At 55.1% G+C, this 18183-nt stretch overlaps 1 protein-coding gene across 4 annotated transcripts in view; it reads left to right on the top strand.

Annotated features, from left to right (window-relative positions):
- Nucleotides 1-265: 265 nt before the first annotated feature.
- Nucleotides 266-18183, top strand: part of ABCC3 (ATP binding cassette subfamily C member 3) — a 45703-nt gene continuing 27785 nt past the window's right edge. For 3 of the 4 annotated variants that reach the window (XR_006890680.1, XR_006890681.1, XM_046676469.1), the window contains exons 1-8: nt 266-386; nt 12562-12738; nt 13103-13228; nt 13444-13581; nt 14429-14554; nt 14784-14845; nt 15556-15687; nt 16908-17105. Coding sequence is in view for 2 of the 4 variants with exons in the window: in XM_046676469.1 (XP_046532425.1) it covers nt 342-386; nt 12562-12738; nt 13103-13228; nt 13444-13581; nt 14429-14554; nt 14784-14845; nt 15556-15687; nt 16908-17105 (1004 nt within the window). In the remaining 2 variants the exon portion in view is untranslated. The remainder of the gene's footprint in view (nt 387-12561; nt 12739-13102; nt 13229-13443; nt 13582-14428; nt 14555-14783; nt 14846-15555; nt 15688-16907; nt 17106-18183) is intronic. The other variant, XM_046676470.1, reaches the window with a different exon arrangement.

Genomic DNA, 18183 nt, shown 5'->3' with positions numbered 1-18183 from the left:
CCGCTGCGAAACAGACCAACAGACCCTGCTCCAGCCCCGTCAGCCTCGGTCTGTGGAGGGGCGTCTCTCCTGCGTGGCCTAGTGGCCACTAGAAGGGGATGTCACTGTGTCCATGGCCCCCACTCTTGTCCCAAAGTCCCTCCCGGAACCCCAGTTTCAGGCAGGCGCTGTCGCAGTTCGCGGAAAGGCGAGAATTCATCCCAAAGGCCCTGGGAGGACAGCTCGGCGGGGCGGGACCGGGGCGGAGCGCGGGGACGGGGGCGGCTCCGGGCGGTCGCTCGGCTTGTCTCGGGCTGGGTAGCCGACCGCGCCTGCCTTCCTCGCCGCCGCGCTTCGGCCCCATGGACGCCCTGTGCGGCTCCGGGGAGCTCAGCTCCAAGTTCTGGGTAAGGAGGCGTCCCGGGGCCGTGGGCGCGCACCGGTGAGCCCCTGAGACGGCGCCGGGGCGGGGGCGATGCGACTCCAGGAGGGGCTCTGGCGCGCCACCCATAGCCGATGCCGCGCGGCGCCCGGGAGATGCCCTGCCCTCCCGGATGCGTGCAGGAGCCTGGGAAAGCGAGGCACGAGGCTCCTCGAGGGTGCACTGGGTGGCATCCCAGAATCGAACTTGCCCGCACTTGCCACCTCGCCCCAGTCCCTCTCCAGGGCTGATCCGCAGGGTACAGAAGGGGCATTTACCCATTAGCTACGTTCCTTCAGCGTCTGCCCCGTGTACTGGGCTCGGTTGCCCACCCGCACACCTGCCCGGGGCCCCAGGGCAGTCAGAGATCCTGTTCAGCCTGTTTTTGGGGGAGGCTGGCTCCTGCTGTGCTCTGCCCTTCTTGAAAAGGGTCCTTGCCGCCCTGTTTTCTCTGGGCAAGAAGCACTGGCAAGCAGGCGATCCTCACTGCCCTGGCCTCAGGAGGAGAAGCAGACCTCACTCTGGCAACAGGCCCTCACTGGTGGAGGATGTCAGGATTCCCGGGTTGAATCCGCTTTTTCACAGATGGGGGAAGGGAGGTCCAGAAAGAGGAAGGGACTTGCTCACATCACCCAGTTAGAAGAAAGCAAAGCTGGGTGGAAAAGCAGGCCTTTTGACATGCACCAAATCCCTTTCTAAGACATCAGGCTGCCTTTCTGACTGCTGACCCCGGTCCCCCAGCATGGTTCAGGTCCATTAAGTGTAGACAGCTCAAGAGCTTTCTTAGAGCTTTCAAAACCTACTCACGGCAGCTCCCTTGATCTCCATTGCAGCTCTGGGAGGCACGTGGTGGTGTGTCTCCATTTCACAGATGAGCTCAGACTAGCGGGGCTTGTCCATAGTCATCCAGCAGATGCCCAGCACAGGCTGGTCTCAAATGCCAGGTCTCTGAATCCCAGCCTCAAGTCTTCTTCCCATTTCGAGTATTTGTACATATGTGCCTGGTGTGTGTATGCTCAGTGTGTGTGTTTTGTGGATGTGTGCTTGTGTAACTAGGGCGGTTACATAGATTTTTGAAACTCGAGCAATGGAGTATCCATAAAAAAGTATCTTTGGGGATCTCTCTTTTTCTCTGGGTCACTAAAGGGTTAAATCAGAGATGGTGGGACTTCTCTGCAGCTTCACTTCTTGCCCAGCCCCACAGAAGTGCCATCCGTCATCCAGCCTGCATTGGTCACTTGTTACCGGAGTCCAGAGGTTGTCCCCTTGGCTTATGAGTATACATCCTTTCCCTGTACAGTTGAGGCTGGCTGCTGTGGCCACGGCATGGTCGTGGTGTCTCGGGTGGCCAGGCAGAGGACTTGCAAATCAAGGGAGCAATTATGCCCATGCCTCAAGTGTAAGGGCCCCCTGTTGTGGGTGGACAGTTAACCCTGTGAACTGAGGACTGTACAGAAACAAGCTTCGAGGAAGCCGGAGCCAGGGAACTCAAGACACCCTTCTTGTTAAAGATCGTTTGGCTCGATCCTTCCACGATATCATGGAATCCAAGAGTGTCGGCCCTTGGGGGCTTGGAGCAGCTAGCCCTGCCCCTCGTTATAGAGCTGGGGAAACTGAGGACCAGGGAGGGAATGGACTTGTCAAGGTCATACAACAGTCAGTCTCAGAGCACTGGTCCAGGAAGCCGGACCCCTGGACTATGGTTTTGCCTTTGCCGTTGCCTGACTACGCACCTACATTTGGGCTTCTGGACCCCTGGTCCCTGAACTTTGTGCTGCTCATAAGCTGTATGTAGCTCCTCTGAGGACCTCAGGGTCCTGGGAGTCAGCTTGTCTATGTTAGGTATCTGCAGTGGAGTCTCTGCTTGGTTACGTCATACGACAAGGGAACTGAGTACTCCTCCTCGTCACCCCAATCTCTCAACACCCTCCACCTTCCACATTATCTTCTTGGCTCCTGAAAGCTGTTCCAGGCTGCACCCAGTGTGGTTGGTGACGGGAGAGGGGTGGGGAGAAAGCAGGAAGGTTCTCAGCTCATCCTCTTCCTCTGAGCGTTGGCAGAACGGAGAAAAGGGAGGGTCTGAGGTTCTAGCTCAGTTACCCAAAATGGGGTTCAGTGGCGGTGTGCTGTTTTGCATCTCATTTGCTTTGTATACCATTCAGGTAAACCTGCTCCTGAACCTTTAATCTTAGGGGCCTGTGGGTGACCCACCTTGTAGGAAGTAGTTCAGAGCAGCTGGGAAGTACCTAAGCCAGGAGTGAAAAGGAGGGGGCGGGGGGGGAGGAGGGGACATGGATCAGGCTACCAAGCCTTTCACTAGCTTATCCTCACAGGCTCAGCTTCTCCCCCTGTGAAATGGGGAAATAACCCATCTCCTACCACCAACAATCACAAGATTATTCTTGAGATCAAATGAGATAGGGAACGTGAAACGATTTTGAGAACTAAAAAACTCTCTATGAGTGGCAGGTTCTGATATTCCTGGGAAGACGAGGGAAGAAAAAGAGAAATGAGATTAGAGTACGGTGTTAGATCTGGAAAGACCTACAAGAAAGGGGCTGACAGGGCTGTTGGTCCAGGGGCTCCCATTTCAGCTGTTTGCTGGGGATTTTGTGGCTAAATCCTTCGGCCTCAGCCCCAGCTAAATCTGAGAATAGGAGACTCGAGGGGACCCATGACCCCCTGGACTGACACACGGCATGCACCGGGTGAATGATTTATCACTTTCTGTGACTCTCTCATCTCTACTTACCTTGGCGGATTACCAACATCTCTGAGCACGCCTTGGGAGTTTTCATGAAAATACGTTTCAAAAGAATGAGCTATGGCCAAACTGCCCAGCGTTCATGAGGTCAGAGATGCCTCTAGAACAGAGGAGGTGTTGGCGTCCCTTTGCTGTGTCCCATTGCCCCCTGCCTGGAGGATTACTGTCTGTTCTGAGCAGTGGAGGGAGGGGAGCACCCAGGTGGTGAAGAGTCCAAGGAGGAAGGGCCTGGGGCTGTTTACCTCCAGGATGTCTTGTCCTCTTTGCAGAATTAGCCTTGATCTGATGGCCCCCAGGAAGCTCCTGGGAGGCTGATGTCGGCTCAGAAATCCTAAAGTACTGACCATGTAAGTTGTCCAAAGATGGCACTGATTGCCTGAAAAGTAGTGAGCTCCCCATCATGGGGAGTGTGCAAGCACATGGTTAGCGACCACTTGAGAGGAATGCTGGAGAGAGGATTCCAGTCAAGGAAGGAGCTGGGGGTCTCACCCTGAAACTCTGTGACCAACTGGGAAGAGGGAAGTTGGGCCAGTGGGAGATTTCCCACTTCCTCACCTGAGCTTTCCAGACTCCCCTTTCCCTGGCTCTCTCCCCACTTTAGACATGGAATTGACCTAGTAGCAGCTCTTGGTAGAGGTCTTTGGTTCTCCCGCTGGTCAGGCACTAGCACCTTCCCTGTTCCCTCACCCTAGGAAGGGGCAAAGCCCTTGTCCCTCAGAGGCTCAGCTTCCTGTGTGTTCTGCCCTGTTCCAGTTAGTCTCATTGTGTTGCTCACTGGTTGTGTGACTTTGGGCAAATCACGCACCATCTCTGAGCTCCAGCTGGGCTTAGATGGGCTCTGGGGCCCCCTTCAGGTCTACTTGCCCAGTGCTGATTCTGGCAGGCTGAGCCTCAGGCTAAGGGCCCTCCAAACTTTGGGGCTTCTGGGTGTCAGGGTCTTCCTCCTGGATCGTTGGCCGGTGTGAGTAGACAGCCACCAGAACATGTGTGTAATGGACGAGGCTCTGGTTTCAATGAGCTTTGACTCTCAAATGAAGACAGTTACATACAAAGCTGGGGCTGAAGTAGGCAGGCAGGTGGGAGAAGGGCACCCCTCAGCCTCCTGGTACCGGAACTTCCTCCCCAGGAGCCCAGCCTCCCTGCAGGCCGGGGCCCCAGAATCCGCTCCTTCCATCCCAGCTGGAGGCAGCAAAGCTGGGGCTGGACGGCTTTGACCTCTGAGTTCTTGGCTTCTGCTGAGAGAATTGGGTCCCCTGTGGCCCCAGGCAGGCTTCTCCCCAGCCCTGCTGCTCCCTCATGACCCCTGGACCTGGATGTCAAGTCCTGAAGACCTAGGGGAGGAAGTGAGTCAGGGAAGTGGCATTTGGGAGGGAACTTTGCCAAACCCTCCTGCTGACCCCCCAAGACCAAGAAATGGTCTTGGGGCACCTGGCTGGTGCCCAGAGAGGGAGGTCCCAGCAGAGCCTGCCAGCTGACCCTCCGCAGGAGGCAGGATCAGAGCCCCTGGGCTGTGTCCACCCCTCTCCAGCGGGGCTGTCCCAGGGGCGACAGGTGGGGCAGGATCCCTGGGAGGCGGTGACCTGGGTGTGCCGCTTCTGGGAGGCCGTCCCATCCCCCACCTGCAGCTGTTCCTGTTTCCAGGGCTGGATCCAGGAGGTGGTGCTGAGGGGGCAGCTCAGGGGGGCCCACCCTTTGGGTTGGATTTCTCCTTCCAACTGGATATTCAGGTTTTCCAGGCCAGTGGTTCCCAGAACCCCAGCTAGTCTGTCACCAGGTGAGGGCAGCCGCTTCCCCTCAGCTCCGTGAATGAGCCGCAGGGGTGGTGCCTCCAGGGCGGGCTGTGTGGCGGAACAGAGATGCTTCATGTTTCAGGTGATCTGAAGGTGTTCTGTGCCCAAGGTCAGTGTCAAGTTGGAGCCCTACAGGGTGTAGACAAAGTGCCAGAACTGGGGCTGGCACTCTGAACTGTCCTGCCCGGGTTCAAATCCTGGCCTCAGCCGGTATGAACCGGGCCCGTCACTGTCTGTGAGTCTCAGCCAGTGTGAACATTAGATGATGATCCTAGAACACTGCAGGCCTCAATTAACCCAGTCGTTGTTGGCCGGCTCGGCCCCTTTCAGACTCGGACAGGTCAGCAGGCCCGATGAGCCATAGACTAGCCAGGCCTTGTCCCCCTGCCCCCACGCCCCTCTGAAGGCTGCGGTTTCAGCCGCCATAGGTCAGTGAGCGTGACCTGGCCTCAGAGCGGGCCCCTGCTCTTCCTGTACTTCCATTTCTGCTGAGATAAATGAACTTGTCAGTTGATCCCTTCTCCTCACCAGCAGGATTAAGGAAGTAATTACTCTTTTCAAGACAGAAGCTGTCAACAAGCCTGGGGCCCCAGGGGGCTGGGAAGTGCCTCAGAGAGCTGTAACCCAGCAAGGACAGAGGGCTCCCGCGTCCTCACTCCCCCCCCCCCACCCCCACATCCCCTGCTTGGGTCTACAGGGATTTCAGCCTTGGTGGCCATGAAGGGACCTCCGTCGTTCATCCGTCGTTCAGTCCATTCTGGGTGCCCGACCTTATCAGCGCCATCCAGCTGTTTAATCACATTATTAAGGAAGCAGTTGTTGCTGTGGAAACTGTGTGGGCGACAGTGGGGGAGGCCTGTGGGCCCAGCTCCCAGCCCAGCCGAGCCCATGCTCTTCAGAATGGGAAGCGGGGGTGGTGGTTTGAGAAGGGAGCATCTGTCCTGCCCTGCGGGATTGCTGGGCGTGTCATGGGGTCGGGGATGTGACCTCCACCCACCCCGTTCTTTACACTTAACCTTGGTGCAGGGAGTGAGTAGACTGTGCTCCTGAGCATGCAGCTGCAGAAGCTGGGCTTCAGAAGATACGCTTCCTTCCTTCATTCATTCTTTCTTTCATTCATTCATTCTTTTGTTCAACAAATACATACGCGTGTCGCTCTGTCGCAGGTCCTGTTCTAGGCAATGGGGAGTACCCTGGTCAACAGAACTAAGAAACCTGCCCTCATGGAGCGTATATTCCAGTGGGAGGAGACAGAGAAACAATAGACATGATATATAACTCAATTATATATAGAGTATGCTAGAAGCTGAGTAGGCCTATGGGAAAAATAGGACAGGCTAAGAAGGATGGGGGTGCAGGGACAGGGTGGGGTAGGGGCGAGTTACAATTTTAATTAAGAAGGTCAGGGTGGACCTCCACGAGGTGAGATCTGAGCAAAAACTTGGAGGCGATGAGGGCAGGAGTCAGTACTGCTGCCCTGAGACAGGGCCAGGGGGGTGCGGTGGAATGAGAGCCCGGATAGGGGAGAGGAGGTCAGAGAGACAGCGAGGAAGAAAATGAGGGTCTTGTGGGCCACGCAGGGACTTTGGCTTTTACTCTGAGTGAAACGGAGGGCCCTTGGCAGGTTCTAATCAGAGGAGTGACATGGTAGCGGGATCGGCTTAGATTTCATAAAGATCTGGCTCTGGCGGCCGTGCTGGAAAAGACCGCCCGGGCAAGTGGCAGGGGTGCAAGCAGGAAGACCAGAGAGGGGCTGGCTCAGGAATCCAGGTGAGAGAGTGGGGTGGAGAGAAGTGGTTGGATTCTGGATATGTGAGGGAGAACCAGATGAAGCTGCCTTTTTATTAATGAGAAGAGTTGAAAGTAGTGCTTTCATAGAGTTGGGCCTATAAGTTGAAGGTAGAGTGGACAGGATTTGCTGAGGGTTGGATGTGGGGTGTGAGAGAAAGAGAGGAATCAAGGGCAACTCCAAGGGTTCTGGCCTGGGAGGAGTGCAGAGCTGCCATCCATCAAGGCGGGCAGGCTGAAGAGGAGGGCATTATCTGAGGGAAAGGAGCCCAGCCGATCTCTCCGTGGATCAAAGCAGCCTTCTGGGTCCTCACACCTCAAGCATCTCTTGATTGTTGCCGCAGTGTGGGTTGCTGCCTCACCTGCTTCCCCAGGTGTTGTCCTGTTTGAGTCAAGGAGCTTTGCTGTTCATTCTCTCCCCCGAGGGGAGCTGGCTGGGATGCTGTCGTTCTCCCATTGCTCACACGTGGAGACTGAGGTTCACAGACATGAAGGAGCTTGCCCATGGTTCCATGGCTCAAAAGTGGCAGCCCATACTGGGTCTTCTGCATTGGGGTTTGGTTCTTCTTGTGGCCACTCCCCTCTTGCCTCAAAGACCCATGCCACCGACTGGCACACCCATGCAATGATTCTCTGTCATGCTCTGGGACTCAGGCTCGCCCTACACACACACTCCCTTGTCAGTCACTGTGTAGACCATTTCTGGGCCGCTCCTGCATACCTGGTCGTGTGCTGGGAGTTGGAGGGTGTGGGGAGGAGAGAGAGCAATAGGAGCAGGGCCCCATGTTCGTCCTCAAGGGCTCACGTTGCTGAAGGAGAGAGGATGTGTTCACATGTCCAGGTCCAAGTGGCACAGGGTGGGGAGAAACCCCAACGTGGCATCTCAAGGCCAGGGTGCTTGTCCCAGCTGCCTACTGCCAGGTGTCCTTGGACCTGTTGCCGGAGCAGGTAGAGCAGGCTTTCTCTTTTGCACACGGGCCTAGCAGTGCTCATCCTCTCTACTCATGGAAGTTTTTCTGAATCGACAACCAGATAATGAAACCAAGTGCTGTAATAAAATGCTACTAAACTATAAGGGGCCTTTGTCACTCTAGGATAATAGTCACCTGGCTACAGAGGCCACACGAGATAAAGCAAAGAGAAACCCCATTGGAGGCTGGGTGCTCCCGAAGGCTTCCTGTAGGAGGTGAGGCTTGGGCTGGGCCTGGAGAGATGGGAAGTGCACTCCAGGCCCGGAGGCCCAATGGTCTGAGTTACGGGTGGCCTTGGGCAGGCTATCTGGATGGCGACTAAGTGGATGGGATTAGTCACACATCATTTAATGATGGGTTATGTTCTGAGGAATGCACTATTAGGCAATTTTGTCATCGCGCAATCGTCACAGAGTGTACTTAAACAAACCTAGATGGTGTGGCCTACTACACACCTAGGCTATATGGTACTAATCTCAGGGGACCCCCATTGTATATGCGGTCCATCATTGACCAAAACATCACCATGACTGTAATGGGCTCGCCAAGTTTAAAGCAGGGTGGGGCCTCCCAATGACCATAGAATGGATAAATCCATGGGTCCATTCACACCATGGACCACCATGCAGAAATGAGGAGGGACTGTCCCCACTCACTCAAGGATGATACCCACAAACCCAGCGTCGAGTGAAAGAAGCCAGATATGAAAGATACATGCTGTATAATTTCCTTTGTAGGAAGATCCAAAATGGGCAAAATTAAGCCATGTTGTTAGAAGTCAGGATAGCATTCTCCTGGGATGAGCAGTGGCTTAGGGTGAGGGAGAGGGCTTCTGGGTGTCAGCAATTGTTCTGTTTCTTGATTCAGTGCTGGAGACACAGGTGTATTCAGTGTATGAAAATTCATAGAGGTGTATACTTAAGATATGCGCACTTTTCTGTAGGCATATTATACTTGAATAAGAAATGTTTCACAAAGGTAAAAAATGTGGGCCGAGCTGGATTAGCTGTGTCTGCCTCCCCCCTCCCTGGGGTGCCTGACCAGGCCTAGTGGTGTACCCAGCTCTGTGACCCAGTGCCTAGCCCATGCTGGCTGCTCAGCAAGAGTTTGTGGGTCCTTTGCTCACATTGCTTGAGCAACTACTGAATACAGGGCTCTAGAATCAAGAGGTACGTGGTACCGCCTCTGCCCACGAGGGCTTGAGTGAAATGCCCCAAAACAGTGTGTCCCTGGACCACATGCTTCCCAAAGACAGGGACAGGTCTGCCCCAGGTACAGATAGCACGCTGCCTGACTCACAGCAGGCCCTCACCAAAGCATCGTCAAGTGGAGACCGATGCTCCAGAAAGGTGCTGACTTCAGAGGAGGAAGGGTGCGCAAGATGGCAGAGGCGGGTCCTGAGGCCGCCCGACACGGCTCCCCTGTAGTTGTCGAGACTTTGACAAGTGGAAGAAAGAGGGACCCGGCTGAGCAAAGGTGACAGAGGGAGACTCTTAGGGCAAATGGAGCATGGAGTGCGTTTGGCAGCAGGAGAAGGAGCAGTGGGAAGTCACATGGGAAGAGATGCCTGTGGGGTGCTTGAACGTGGCTCCATCAGCAGCAGGAGCCACTGCAGGTTTGTGGGCAAGAGACAACGAAAGCTGCATTTCAGGAAGAGTCGCCTTGCCTTGGTGGGCAGGGACCCTGGAGGACAGAGGGCTGACCCGGACGGGATTAAAGAGTGAAAGTCGATTGAGGAAGGGGGGTCAGGGCTTGCACGCCATGAAATATTATCTGGAGATGGGAGAACTCCAGCACATCAATAATTGAATAGTTCACATAGATACATAATTCAAGGCCAGCTGGGGACCTCAAATGCCATAGTAACATGCTTGAACTTTGTTTTCTAAGCAGTAAGGAGCCACTGAAGGTTTAGAGGGTTTTGTTCATTCATTCATTTATTCAACAAATATTTAATTTAACTTATTTAAGCAAATTTTAATTGAGCACCTACTATGCGTTAGGCACTGTTTCAGGTACTTAAGATACATCAACAAATGAAATAAAGATTTTGTTCTTCAAGAAATTTACATGCCAGCAGGAAGAGATGAGAGAAAACATAATAGACTAGCAAATTATATCACATATTAGAAGGTGATACGTGCTTTAGAGAAATGAAAAAGCAGAGAAAGGGAAGGAGAGTGGTTTGGGAATGCTAGAGGGGTGCGGTTGGCAATATTAAACAGGGTGGTCAGGGGAGGCCTCTCTGAGAAAGAAAGACTTAAGGATGTCTGAAGGAGGAGTCTTCCAGGCAGCAGGTACAGCAAATGCAAAGGCCCTGAGGCAGGAACACGCCTGGTGTGTTCAGGAACAGTAAGGAGGCTGTTGGCTGGAGTGGTGCAGGAGAGGCAGTGACAGAAGTCACAGGTTGGTGGAGAGAGACACTGCGCAGGTCCTCGCAGGCTCTCGTAGGGTGTGTAAAGTGGAGATGTCCAGTCAGCAGTCAGATATAGAGTTGAGGATTTGGAGAGTGGTGGGCTGGAGAGAGAAAGATGAGAATCATTGGCATGTTGATGAGACTGGATGAGATTGCCCAGGGGGTGAGTGCAGACGGAGAAGAAGATGGAGAAGAGGAAAGGACTGAGCCCTGGGGCGCTCCAATGCCAAGGGGGGAACCAGCAGAGTCTTGGGAGGAAGCGGAAGCCCAGGGAAGACCAGGGGAGTGTGGGCAGCCATCTGGGCCCCTAGGACATGGAAGGGAAGCGACCAGAACCCCATGGAAATTGCTTAGGAAGAGGTGAGGACCTGGGCTAGTATCATGGCTGAGGGGCCAGGTGGGAGGGATCATATGGGAGATGTTATCATCCCAATGTTACCCTTGAAGAAACCAAGGCCCAGGGGCTGGCCCCATGGCCAAGTGGTTAAGTTGATGCACTCTGCTTTGGCAGCCCAGGGTTTCACCCGTTCGAATCCTGGGCGCAGACATGGCACTGCTCGTCAAGCCATGCTGAGGCGGTGTCCCATATGCCACAACTAGAAGGACCCACAACTAAAAGTACAAAACTATGTATCGGGGGGCTTCGGGAGAAAAAGGAAAAATAAAATATTAAAAAAAAAAAGAAACCAAGGCCCAGAGAGGTGAAGGTCAAGCATCTTGCCCAAGGTCACACAGCTTGAAAGATGTAGAGCCAGCTGTCGTGAACTTCACAATGAACAATATTTACACAGTCATAACAGGGTATTCTCTGAGTCTTATTTAACAAAAGGCTGTGTTGTTGCTACACTGGAAGGATGAGGGAGCTCAGGTGGAGAGGATGTGAGAGAGGGACAGCCTCAACAAGAGAAAATAGTGATGATCGAATAATGGTAAATCAAATCATAATCGTAAAAGCAAATTGCTTAAAAATATGGAAGTAGATACCAGAACAAAGTTAGCATACTTGAACATAATTACCCCCGGGAAATGGAACGAGGGGTGGGGGGCGATGAGGCAGGGACCATTTTCTTTTCCACAGTTTGACTTTTTAAATTATGTGCGTGCAGGAGGGCCGGCCCGGTGGCACAGAGGTTAAGCGAGCACATTCTGCGTCGGTGGCCCAGGGTTCACAGGTTCGGATCCCGGGTGTGGACCTATGCACTGCCTGTCAAGCCATGCTGTGGCAGGCATCCCACATATAAAGTAGAGGAAGATGGGCACGGATGTTGTCTCAGGGCCAATCTTCCTCAGCGAAAAGAGGACGATTGGCAGCAGATGTTATCTCAGGGCTAGTCTCAAAAAAGAAAAGGAAACAAATAAACAAATTATGTCCATGCATAACTTTGACAAAAATTAAAATGATAATTATTTAAATTGGCAGTTAGAAGGTGGGAGGTTATATCCTCCGGTGTTAACAGTGTTCTCTAGGTGGATGGGATTGTGGATGGGGCTTTTTTTTCCACTTGGTTATATTTTCTGAGCTTTCTGTAAAGAATGTCTAATACTTTGCCAGAAGGGAAGAAAAGATTAGTTCATTGGTGACCTTGGAGGAAACAATCTCAGTAAAATATGTGTTCGAATGTATTCCCATATCTCTTTCTAAAAATGTTCTTAGTGGAGTCATGTTCAAAGACAAGAGGAGTTCTGTCTGGACTCAGAGGTTCTCCAGGACACCAGGCTTTCAGTGCCGGAACCAGGACAGTCCCACGCAGACCGGGATGGCTGCTCACCCAAGGCTTTGTCATTCACAAAGCGCTCTCCCCTCCCCTTGTTCCTTTGAGCTCATACCTACCCAGTGAGGTAGGTGGGCAGGGGTGGCCTCCCCCATTTTAAAGGAGAGGCAACTAAAGCTCAGAGAAGCTCCCTGTCCCTTCCTTGGGAGAGCCTTCGAGAGGAAGTGGGCTTTTCAATCACGTGCCCATATTGCCTTGCTAAAAAAAAAAAATTTTCAAAAAAAAAAAAGAGAGGAAATCTAGAATGCCAGACAGCAGATCAGTGGTTGCCTGGGAGGGGTGGGCTGCAGACGGCACAGGGGAACCCGTGGGATGATGGAAATATTCTATATCTTTATTGCAGCAGTGGTTTTGCAAGTGTGTACAACTGTCAAACTCATTGGATTCTGCACTTTAAATGGGTGCAGTTTATTGTACTTAAATTACACATCAATTCGAGGGAGACAGACAATAGGAGGAAATGGAGCAATCACGGCCTCCTAGGAAAGCTCACACTGGGGACAACACCTGCCCATTTGCACACTCAGGCTCTTCCGCCTTCACACACCTTCCGACCCCCATCGCACGTGGAGCATCTCTCCTGCCCAGCCGCCGCCCTCGAGGAAGGGCCCAGTTCTGCAGGAGGCTGCCACCACACTGAATTGTTCTCTCTGTCCCCAGGACTCCAATCTGTCCATGCACACAGACAACCCGGACCTCACTCCCTGCTTCCAGAACTCCCTGCTGGCCTGGGTCCCCTGCATCTACCTGTGGGCCACCCTCCCCTGCTACCTGTTCTACCTGAGGCACCACGGTCAAGGCTACATCATCCTCTCCCACCTCTCCAAGCTCAAGACGGTCAGGGGCTCAGGGCTCTCCTGCGGGTGGGACTGGGACCTTGGGGGTCTCCTTCAATGAGTCCCTTCCCCCACCCTCAGCGGCTGGACTGTGTTCCCCAGCCTCGCCTGCCCGGCACTCTGGGCCATGGCAGCCTGCCAACTGGGTCTGCAGCCAAATGACATATTCCCTGCTTGGGGTGGTTCAAGCGAGTTCTCCAGCAACATTCTCCCCACCCTCGAGAAGCTTCCGGCCAGTGCCCACCCCACCCTCAGGGCCAGGCCCTGAGCAAGCCTGCTGGCTTCAGGAGCAAAGCACCTCCTCAGTGAGGACTGTCCCTGTCTTTGGGGATGGAGACTCCAACATGTGTGTGCCCTGTCTGTAGGCCTTGGGCGTCCTGTTGTGGTGTGTCTCCTGGACTGACCTCTTCTACTCCTTCCATGGCCTGATCCACGGCCGGGCCCCTGCCCCTGTCTTCTTTGTCACCCCCTTGGTGGTGGGGGTCACCATGGTCAGTGTGGGGCCCGGGAAGCTGATGGGGGAGGGTCTCCAGGGGGTTGTGGGATTGTAAAGGTGGGGCCATGGGCTCTAAGAAGGCTGGACATCTTAGCAATGGGAAAAGGATGCGGGTGACCCCAGAAACATCTGGCCACATGGGGTGGGGAGGAAGGAGGCAGGTCCAGATGTGTGTGCTCTGGCCGAGCCTCCCCTGCCATCCCTGCACAGCTGCTGGCCACCCTGCTGATCCAGTACGAGCGGCTGCGCGGGGTGCAGTCCTCGGGGGTCCTCATCATCTTCTGGTTCCTGTGTATGGTCTGCGGCATCATCCCTTTCCGCTCCAAGATCCTCTCTGTCCTGGCCAAGGTAAGGGGCAAGAAGGGAACCTGCGAGGTGCGTGCTCCCTTAGGGGATGACCTCAAGGCTCAAGGTCATTGCTGGGTCCCAGGCTCCACCCCTCTGTCCCTCCCTGGCTCCCCGGACGCCTCTGCTGTTCAGTCCTCTGTGTTATTCCCCACTTGTTGCATCTCTGCTGGGAGGCAGACTGGGGGCTGGGGGGAGGGCCAGTGCAACCTGGAGAATGGGACAAGACGCAGCCATCGTTGGATGTCTGTGGGAGTGCAGGGGACTCTTCTGTTGCTGCCACCAGCAGCACCACCAAGTGCAATGTCTGACAGGAGTGTCCACCAGTGTCTGTGTAATGAACACATGTATGCCAACACTCACGGAGAGTTCTGGCTTCCCTGGAAGTCCCATTATCTCGTCTCCCCTTTCTTCCTACCTTCCTCGGTTCCTGGCCTTCCTCTTGATCTTTGGTGGTGATAAGCAGGATAGGGTGGTGGTAGGAACACTGGACATCAGTTTAGCGTCTCCCCATTTCTCCATCTCAAGGGGAGGTAGTCAAGTGTGGCAGCAAGAGCACAAGCTTGGAACAATCCACTTACTCTCTGTGTGATCTTGGGCAAGTTGCTTTGCCTTTTGGAGCCTCATTTCCTCGATTGCAGACTGGGGATCATAAGACTTCCCGCCTTGTAGAGAGGGTTGGACGAGGGGGTGTAGGTGAGGTGCTTGTCACGATGCACTGAACGGCAGCCCCCTTACGACCCTTTCCCTCTCACGGAACCCTCTGAGAGAGGGACCCGGGTGTCCCTCGGGTGCCACCTCCTACCCCAGAGGAGCCTGACCTTCTGATGCCCCTCCCATCCTCCCCCAGGGCAAGGTCGAAGACCCCTTCCGCTTCACCACCTTCTACGTCCACTTCGCCCTGGTGCTCTTTGCCCTCGTCCTGTCCTGCTTCAGGGAAAAGCCGCCACTTTTCTCCCCAAAAGATGCCGACCCTGTGAGTTTTCCATGGAGGCCGGGTGGTCGTGGGAGTTCACAGCCCACTCCTCAGCCCAGGCCTTACCAGCGTTGCCCATCCCTCCCGGTTCCTTCCATCCCCCACGTCATCTCCACAGTGTGCAAACTGGGGCTTGGAGCAGGAAGGAATGGGCCCCTCCACCCCTGTTCTGCCTTGAGAGCGTGGTGAGCACTCCTGATTTTTCCCGTCCCACCCTCTCACCTTCCAGAACCCCTGCCCAGAGGCCAGTGCTGGCTTCATCTCCCGCCTGACTTTCTGGTGGTTCACAAAGTGAGTTGGCTCTTGCTCCAGCCTGGGCCTGAGGGAGGGGGAGACGGGGTGAGAAGGAGGAGGGAGAGCAGGTCAGAAGTTCAGGGGCCTGAGAAGTTGGGCCCGGCTGGCCCCGCCTCACCCCTGCAGGCATGGGGCAGGGGAGGCTGGGGTCACGTGTCTCTTGGGCCTGGGGACTGAGTGCAGGGGCCGGGCCTGGCCCAGCTCTGATCCCAGGCCACAGGCCAGCCCTGCATCTGGCGGGCTGAGGGGAAAGGCCCAGGGGCTGGGGGGAGACTGTAATTAGTTCCAAGCTCTCCTGTCTGGGATAAGCTTGCAGCTTGTCATTTCCCTGGCCACCCCTCAGAGCAGCCTGAGCAAGGCCATTTCCTCTGCGACCCGGGTGAGGGCTTATTAACCACGCTGTGCTGAGGAGCCACCTGGGCTGCAGCTCCATCCGCCCGGCCTTGTCCTCGCCCAGGGCCTCAGCCAGCATGGATTTCATCACTGGGGCCTGGGGGTCAATGGGACAATCTGGGGAGGAAAGAGAGGAGGGACTGAGATAGGAACTTGGGGTCGGTGGCAGTGACCTCCAGCCTGTTCACTGTGGGAATAAAGGAGACAGCTCCCTTGACCACAGCACCCTAGGGAGACCCTCCTTTCTGGAGACCCTGGTCTCCAGCTCCAGGCTGCTAAACTCTGACCCTGTTTGGGGCTGCCCGCTGCCCTAGGATGGCCATCCGCGGGTACCGGCGCCCCCTGCAGGATCGAGACCTCTGGTCCCTGAACAAGGAGGACCGCTCCCAGATGGTGGTGGAGAGGCTGTTCAAGGCATGGAAGAAGCAGCAGAAGAGGGCAGCAGGGTGAGGCCCTCCCAGGGTCCCCACGCCCCTCCATCCCAGCGCCTTCACACACCCCAGTTCTCCTGCAGAAGAAGCTGGTAGACCTGGGGTTCACATGGCTGAGGGTGGGGAGAAGAGCAGGTGCAGGTGGTCCTGGGGTGGGACACTCACGCCTGGGTGGGGCCAGCTCTCCCCAGCTCTACTGAGGCCAGAGAATGGCTGCCACTTTTGTAGCACTTACTCTTGTCCCAGGCACAGCCCTAAGCAAGTTACTTAACTCGATCTCCAACAGCTCTGTGGTGTAAATTCTATTGTCCCCGTGTAACACATGGGGGTACTGAGGCACAGAGGTTTAATGATGCACCCGAGGTCCCCTAGTTGGTGGTGGGCAAGGCTGGAATCCATACCACACATTGCACTTACCACTGCACTACCCTGCCTGACTTGAAGGGTAGATTCCAGGGCCTTGCCTCAGGAGGATAACAGGCTGGGGGAAGAAGATTGAGGCCAGCCCCTCTTCTCAATCTTGTCTCCTCCCGTCTGGAGCAGGGGCTGGAGGAGATGACCCTCTGGCCAAGGGACCTTCCCATTAGCAGCCTCCTGTCCAGGATCCAGGAACCTGTCTCTGGCCAACTGCCCAGCCAAGAGAACTGGGGCCCCTTCCCTACACACTTCGGACCCCAGGACTGAACTCCCTTCCCTCCCACCCAGAACCCGGGGCCCAGGAGCTCCGTATTTGTTCATCCAGAGCCCCCGATTGCCAACTGGCTGTTGGAGGAGCCGGTGGCCCGGGCTTGTCTTAGCTTTCACGGCTTGGAGCCTCTGGGAAGACCTAAGAGCCCCCAGTCTGCCCACTGTGCCCCATCTCTGTCCCTCCTTGCCACCTCCACCCCTCCCTGCTCGGCTCCCCAGTGACTAGGCCGCTAGTCATCCCTGTGCATGCGTTCATTCTCAGTTGGCACCCTCCCTGGAGCCAGCCCTGGGGAGGCGGGAGAGGCCCAGAGGCTGGGAATTGCTGGGTCCGTAGGCCTTCTCCTGGAGGAGCAGTTAGAGCGCCCTTCATATGCCCTCTGGCACCTGCTGACAGAGACATTTGGGGAAAGAGCTGTAAGGTCACGTTGTCCGCTCCCCTACTAGTTCCAAGATCTAAGGAAGCAGCTCCTCGATCCTCTCCACTCCTCCCAGCACCTGGCTTTGTGAGGCCCACGTGTCCACTCCTTCCCACTGCTCCTTCCTTCCAGGACCAGACACCAGCCTGAGGCGGCATCTGGGAAGAGAGTCTCCGGTGAGGATGAAGTGCTGCTGGGGGCCCGGCCCAGGTCCCCGGAGCCCTCCTTCCTGAAGACCCTGATAGCCACCTTTGCGCCCAGCTTACTCATCAGCATCTGCTTCAAACTGATCCAGGACCTGCTCGCCTTTGTCAATCCGCAGCTGCTCAGGTCTCCCCATGCTCTCTCTTGCTGCAGCCCTTCCCTGGACGGGGGGCTGTCTGGCTGTCCCTCAGCCCTGAGCCCAGAGGAAGGAACAACATGTGAAAAGAACCCCAGACCAGGAACCGAAAGGGCTATCCCCACTCCGTGTGAGCTCTGGCGAGTGGCAACGCCTCTGCCTCAGTCTCCCCATTCACAGTCAGCTTCTATTTACTGGGCACACACTGTGTGCCAGGCACCCTGGGGGAGGCATTAACAAACATCCTCTCATGAAATCCTCCCTACAGTCCCACAGGGAGGTGCCCCTATTCCCATTTTACAAATGAAGAAGCTGAAAAACGAAAAGCAAAAAAAACCCAGAGGAAACAGAAACTCAGAGAGGTGAAGGGACTTGCCCCAGGGCACACTGGGTTTGAGTCCAGGGCCCTCATGCCATCATAATCTGTCACATGAGGGGCTTCGACTAGAAGGAGCTCTCAGATAAGGGAGTGGGGAGGAGAGCTGCCTAGCAGCTGAGTCCCCCAATCCTTTGCTCCTCCATTCGTGCATTCATTCATTCATCCATTCATTCATTCAAAAGATATCTATTGAGACCCCAGGGTAGCAGAATGGTGCCAGACAGTACAATACAGAAGTAACTAAGAAATGATCTTAAAGTCCTATGGGAGAAATCAACATGTCAATCCAGTACAGTGCAGGCAGAGGTGTCCTCAGGTGTCTGGAAAAACCCCAGGAGGGGCAGGGAAGCCAGCTTGGGGAGGAGCAGGCTATACTGGCAAGCAAAGGAGGTGATCAAGTTTGGAAGGACAAATAGGCACTAGTTAACGAGGTGAGGAAGGAGGGGAAAGGGCAGCTCAGGCACAGCCACAAAGACCTGAGGCAGCGTGACTCCAGAACTCCAGGTGATTCTGAATGCTGGAGGAGAGGGTGACCAATGAGAGGGGCAGAAAACAGACAGAGACAGCGAGCTAAGGAAATCTTTGAGGGATTTGATTTTCAAATCTTTTTGAAAGGGCGGGCAGGGGCACCTGGTTTGCATTTTGGAAGGATCCCCCTGCCCATAGTGTGGGGGATGTAGGGCAGGGTG

This window comes from Equus quagga, chromosome 11 (assembly GCF_021613505.1).
Source record: "Equus quagga isolate Etosha38 chromosome 11, UCLA_HA_Equagga_1.0, whole genome shotgun sequence".
Taxonomy (NCBI): domain Eukaryota; kingdom Metazoa; phylum Chordata; class Mammalia; order Perissodactyla; family Equidae; genus Equus; species Equus quagga.
The sequence above is the reverse complement of the archived record's forward strand: the minus strand, read 5'-3'. Positions and strand labels throughout refer to the sequence as shown.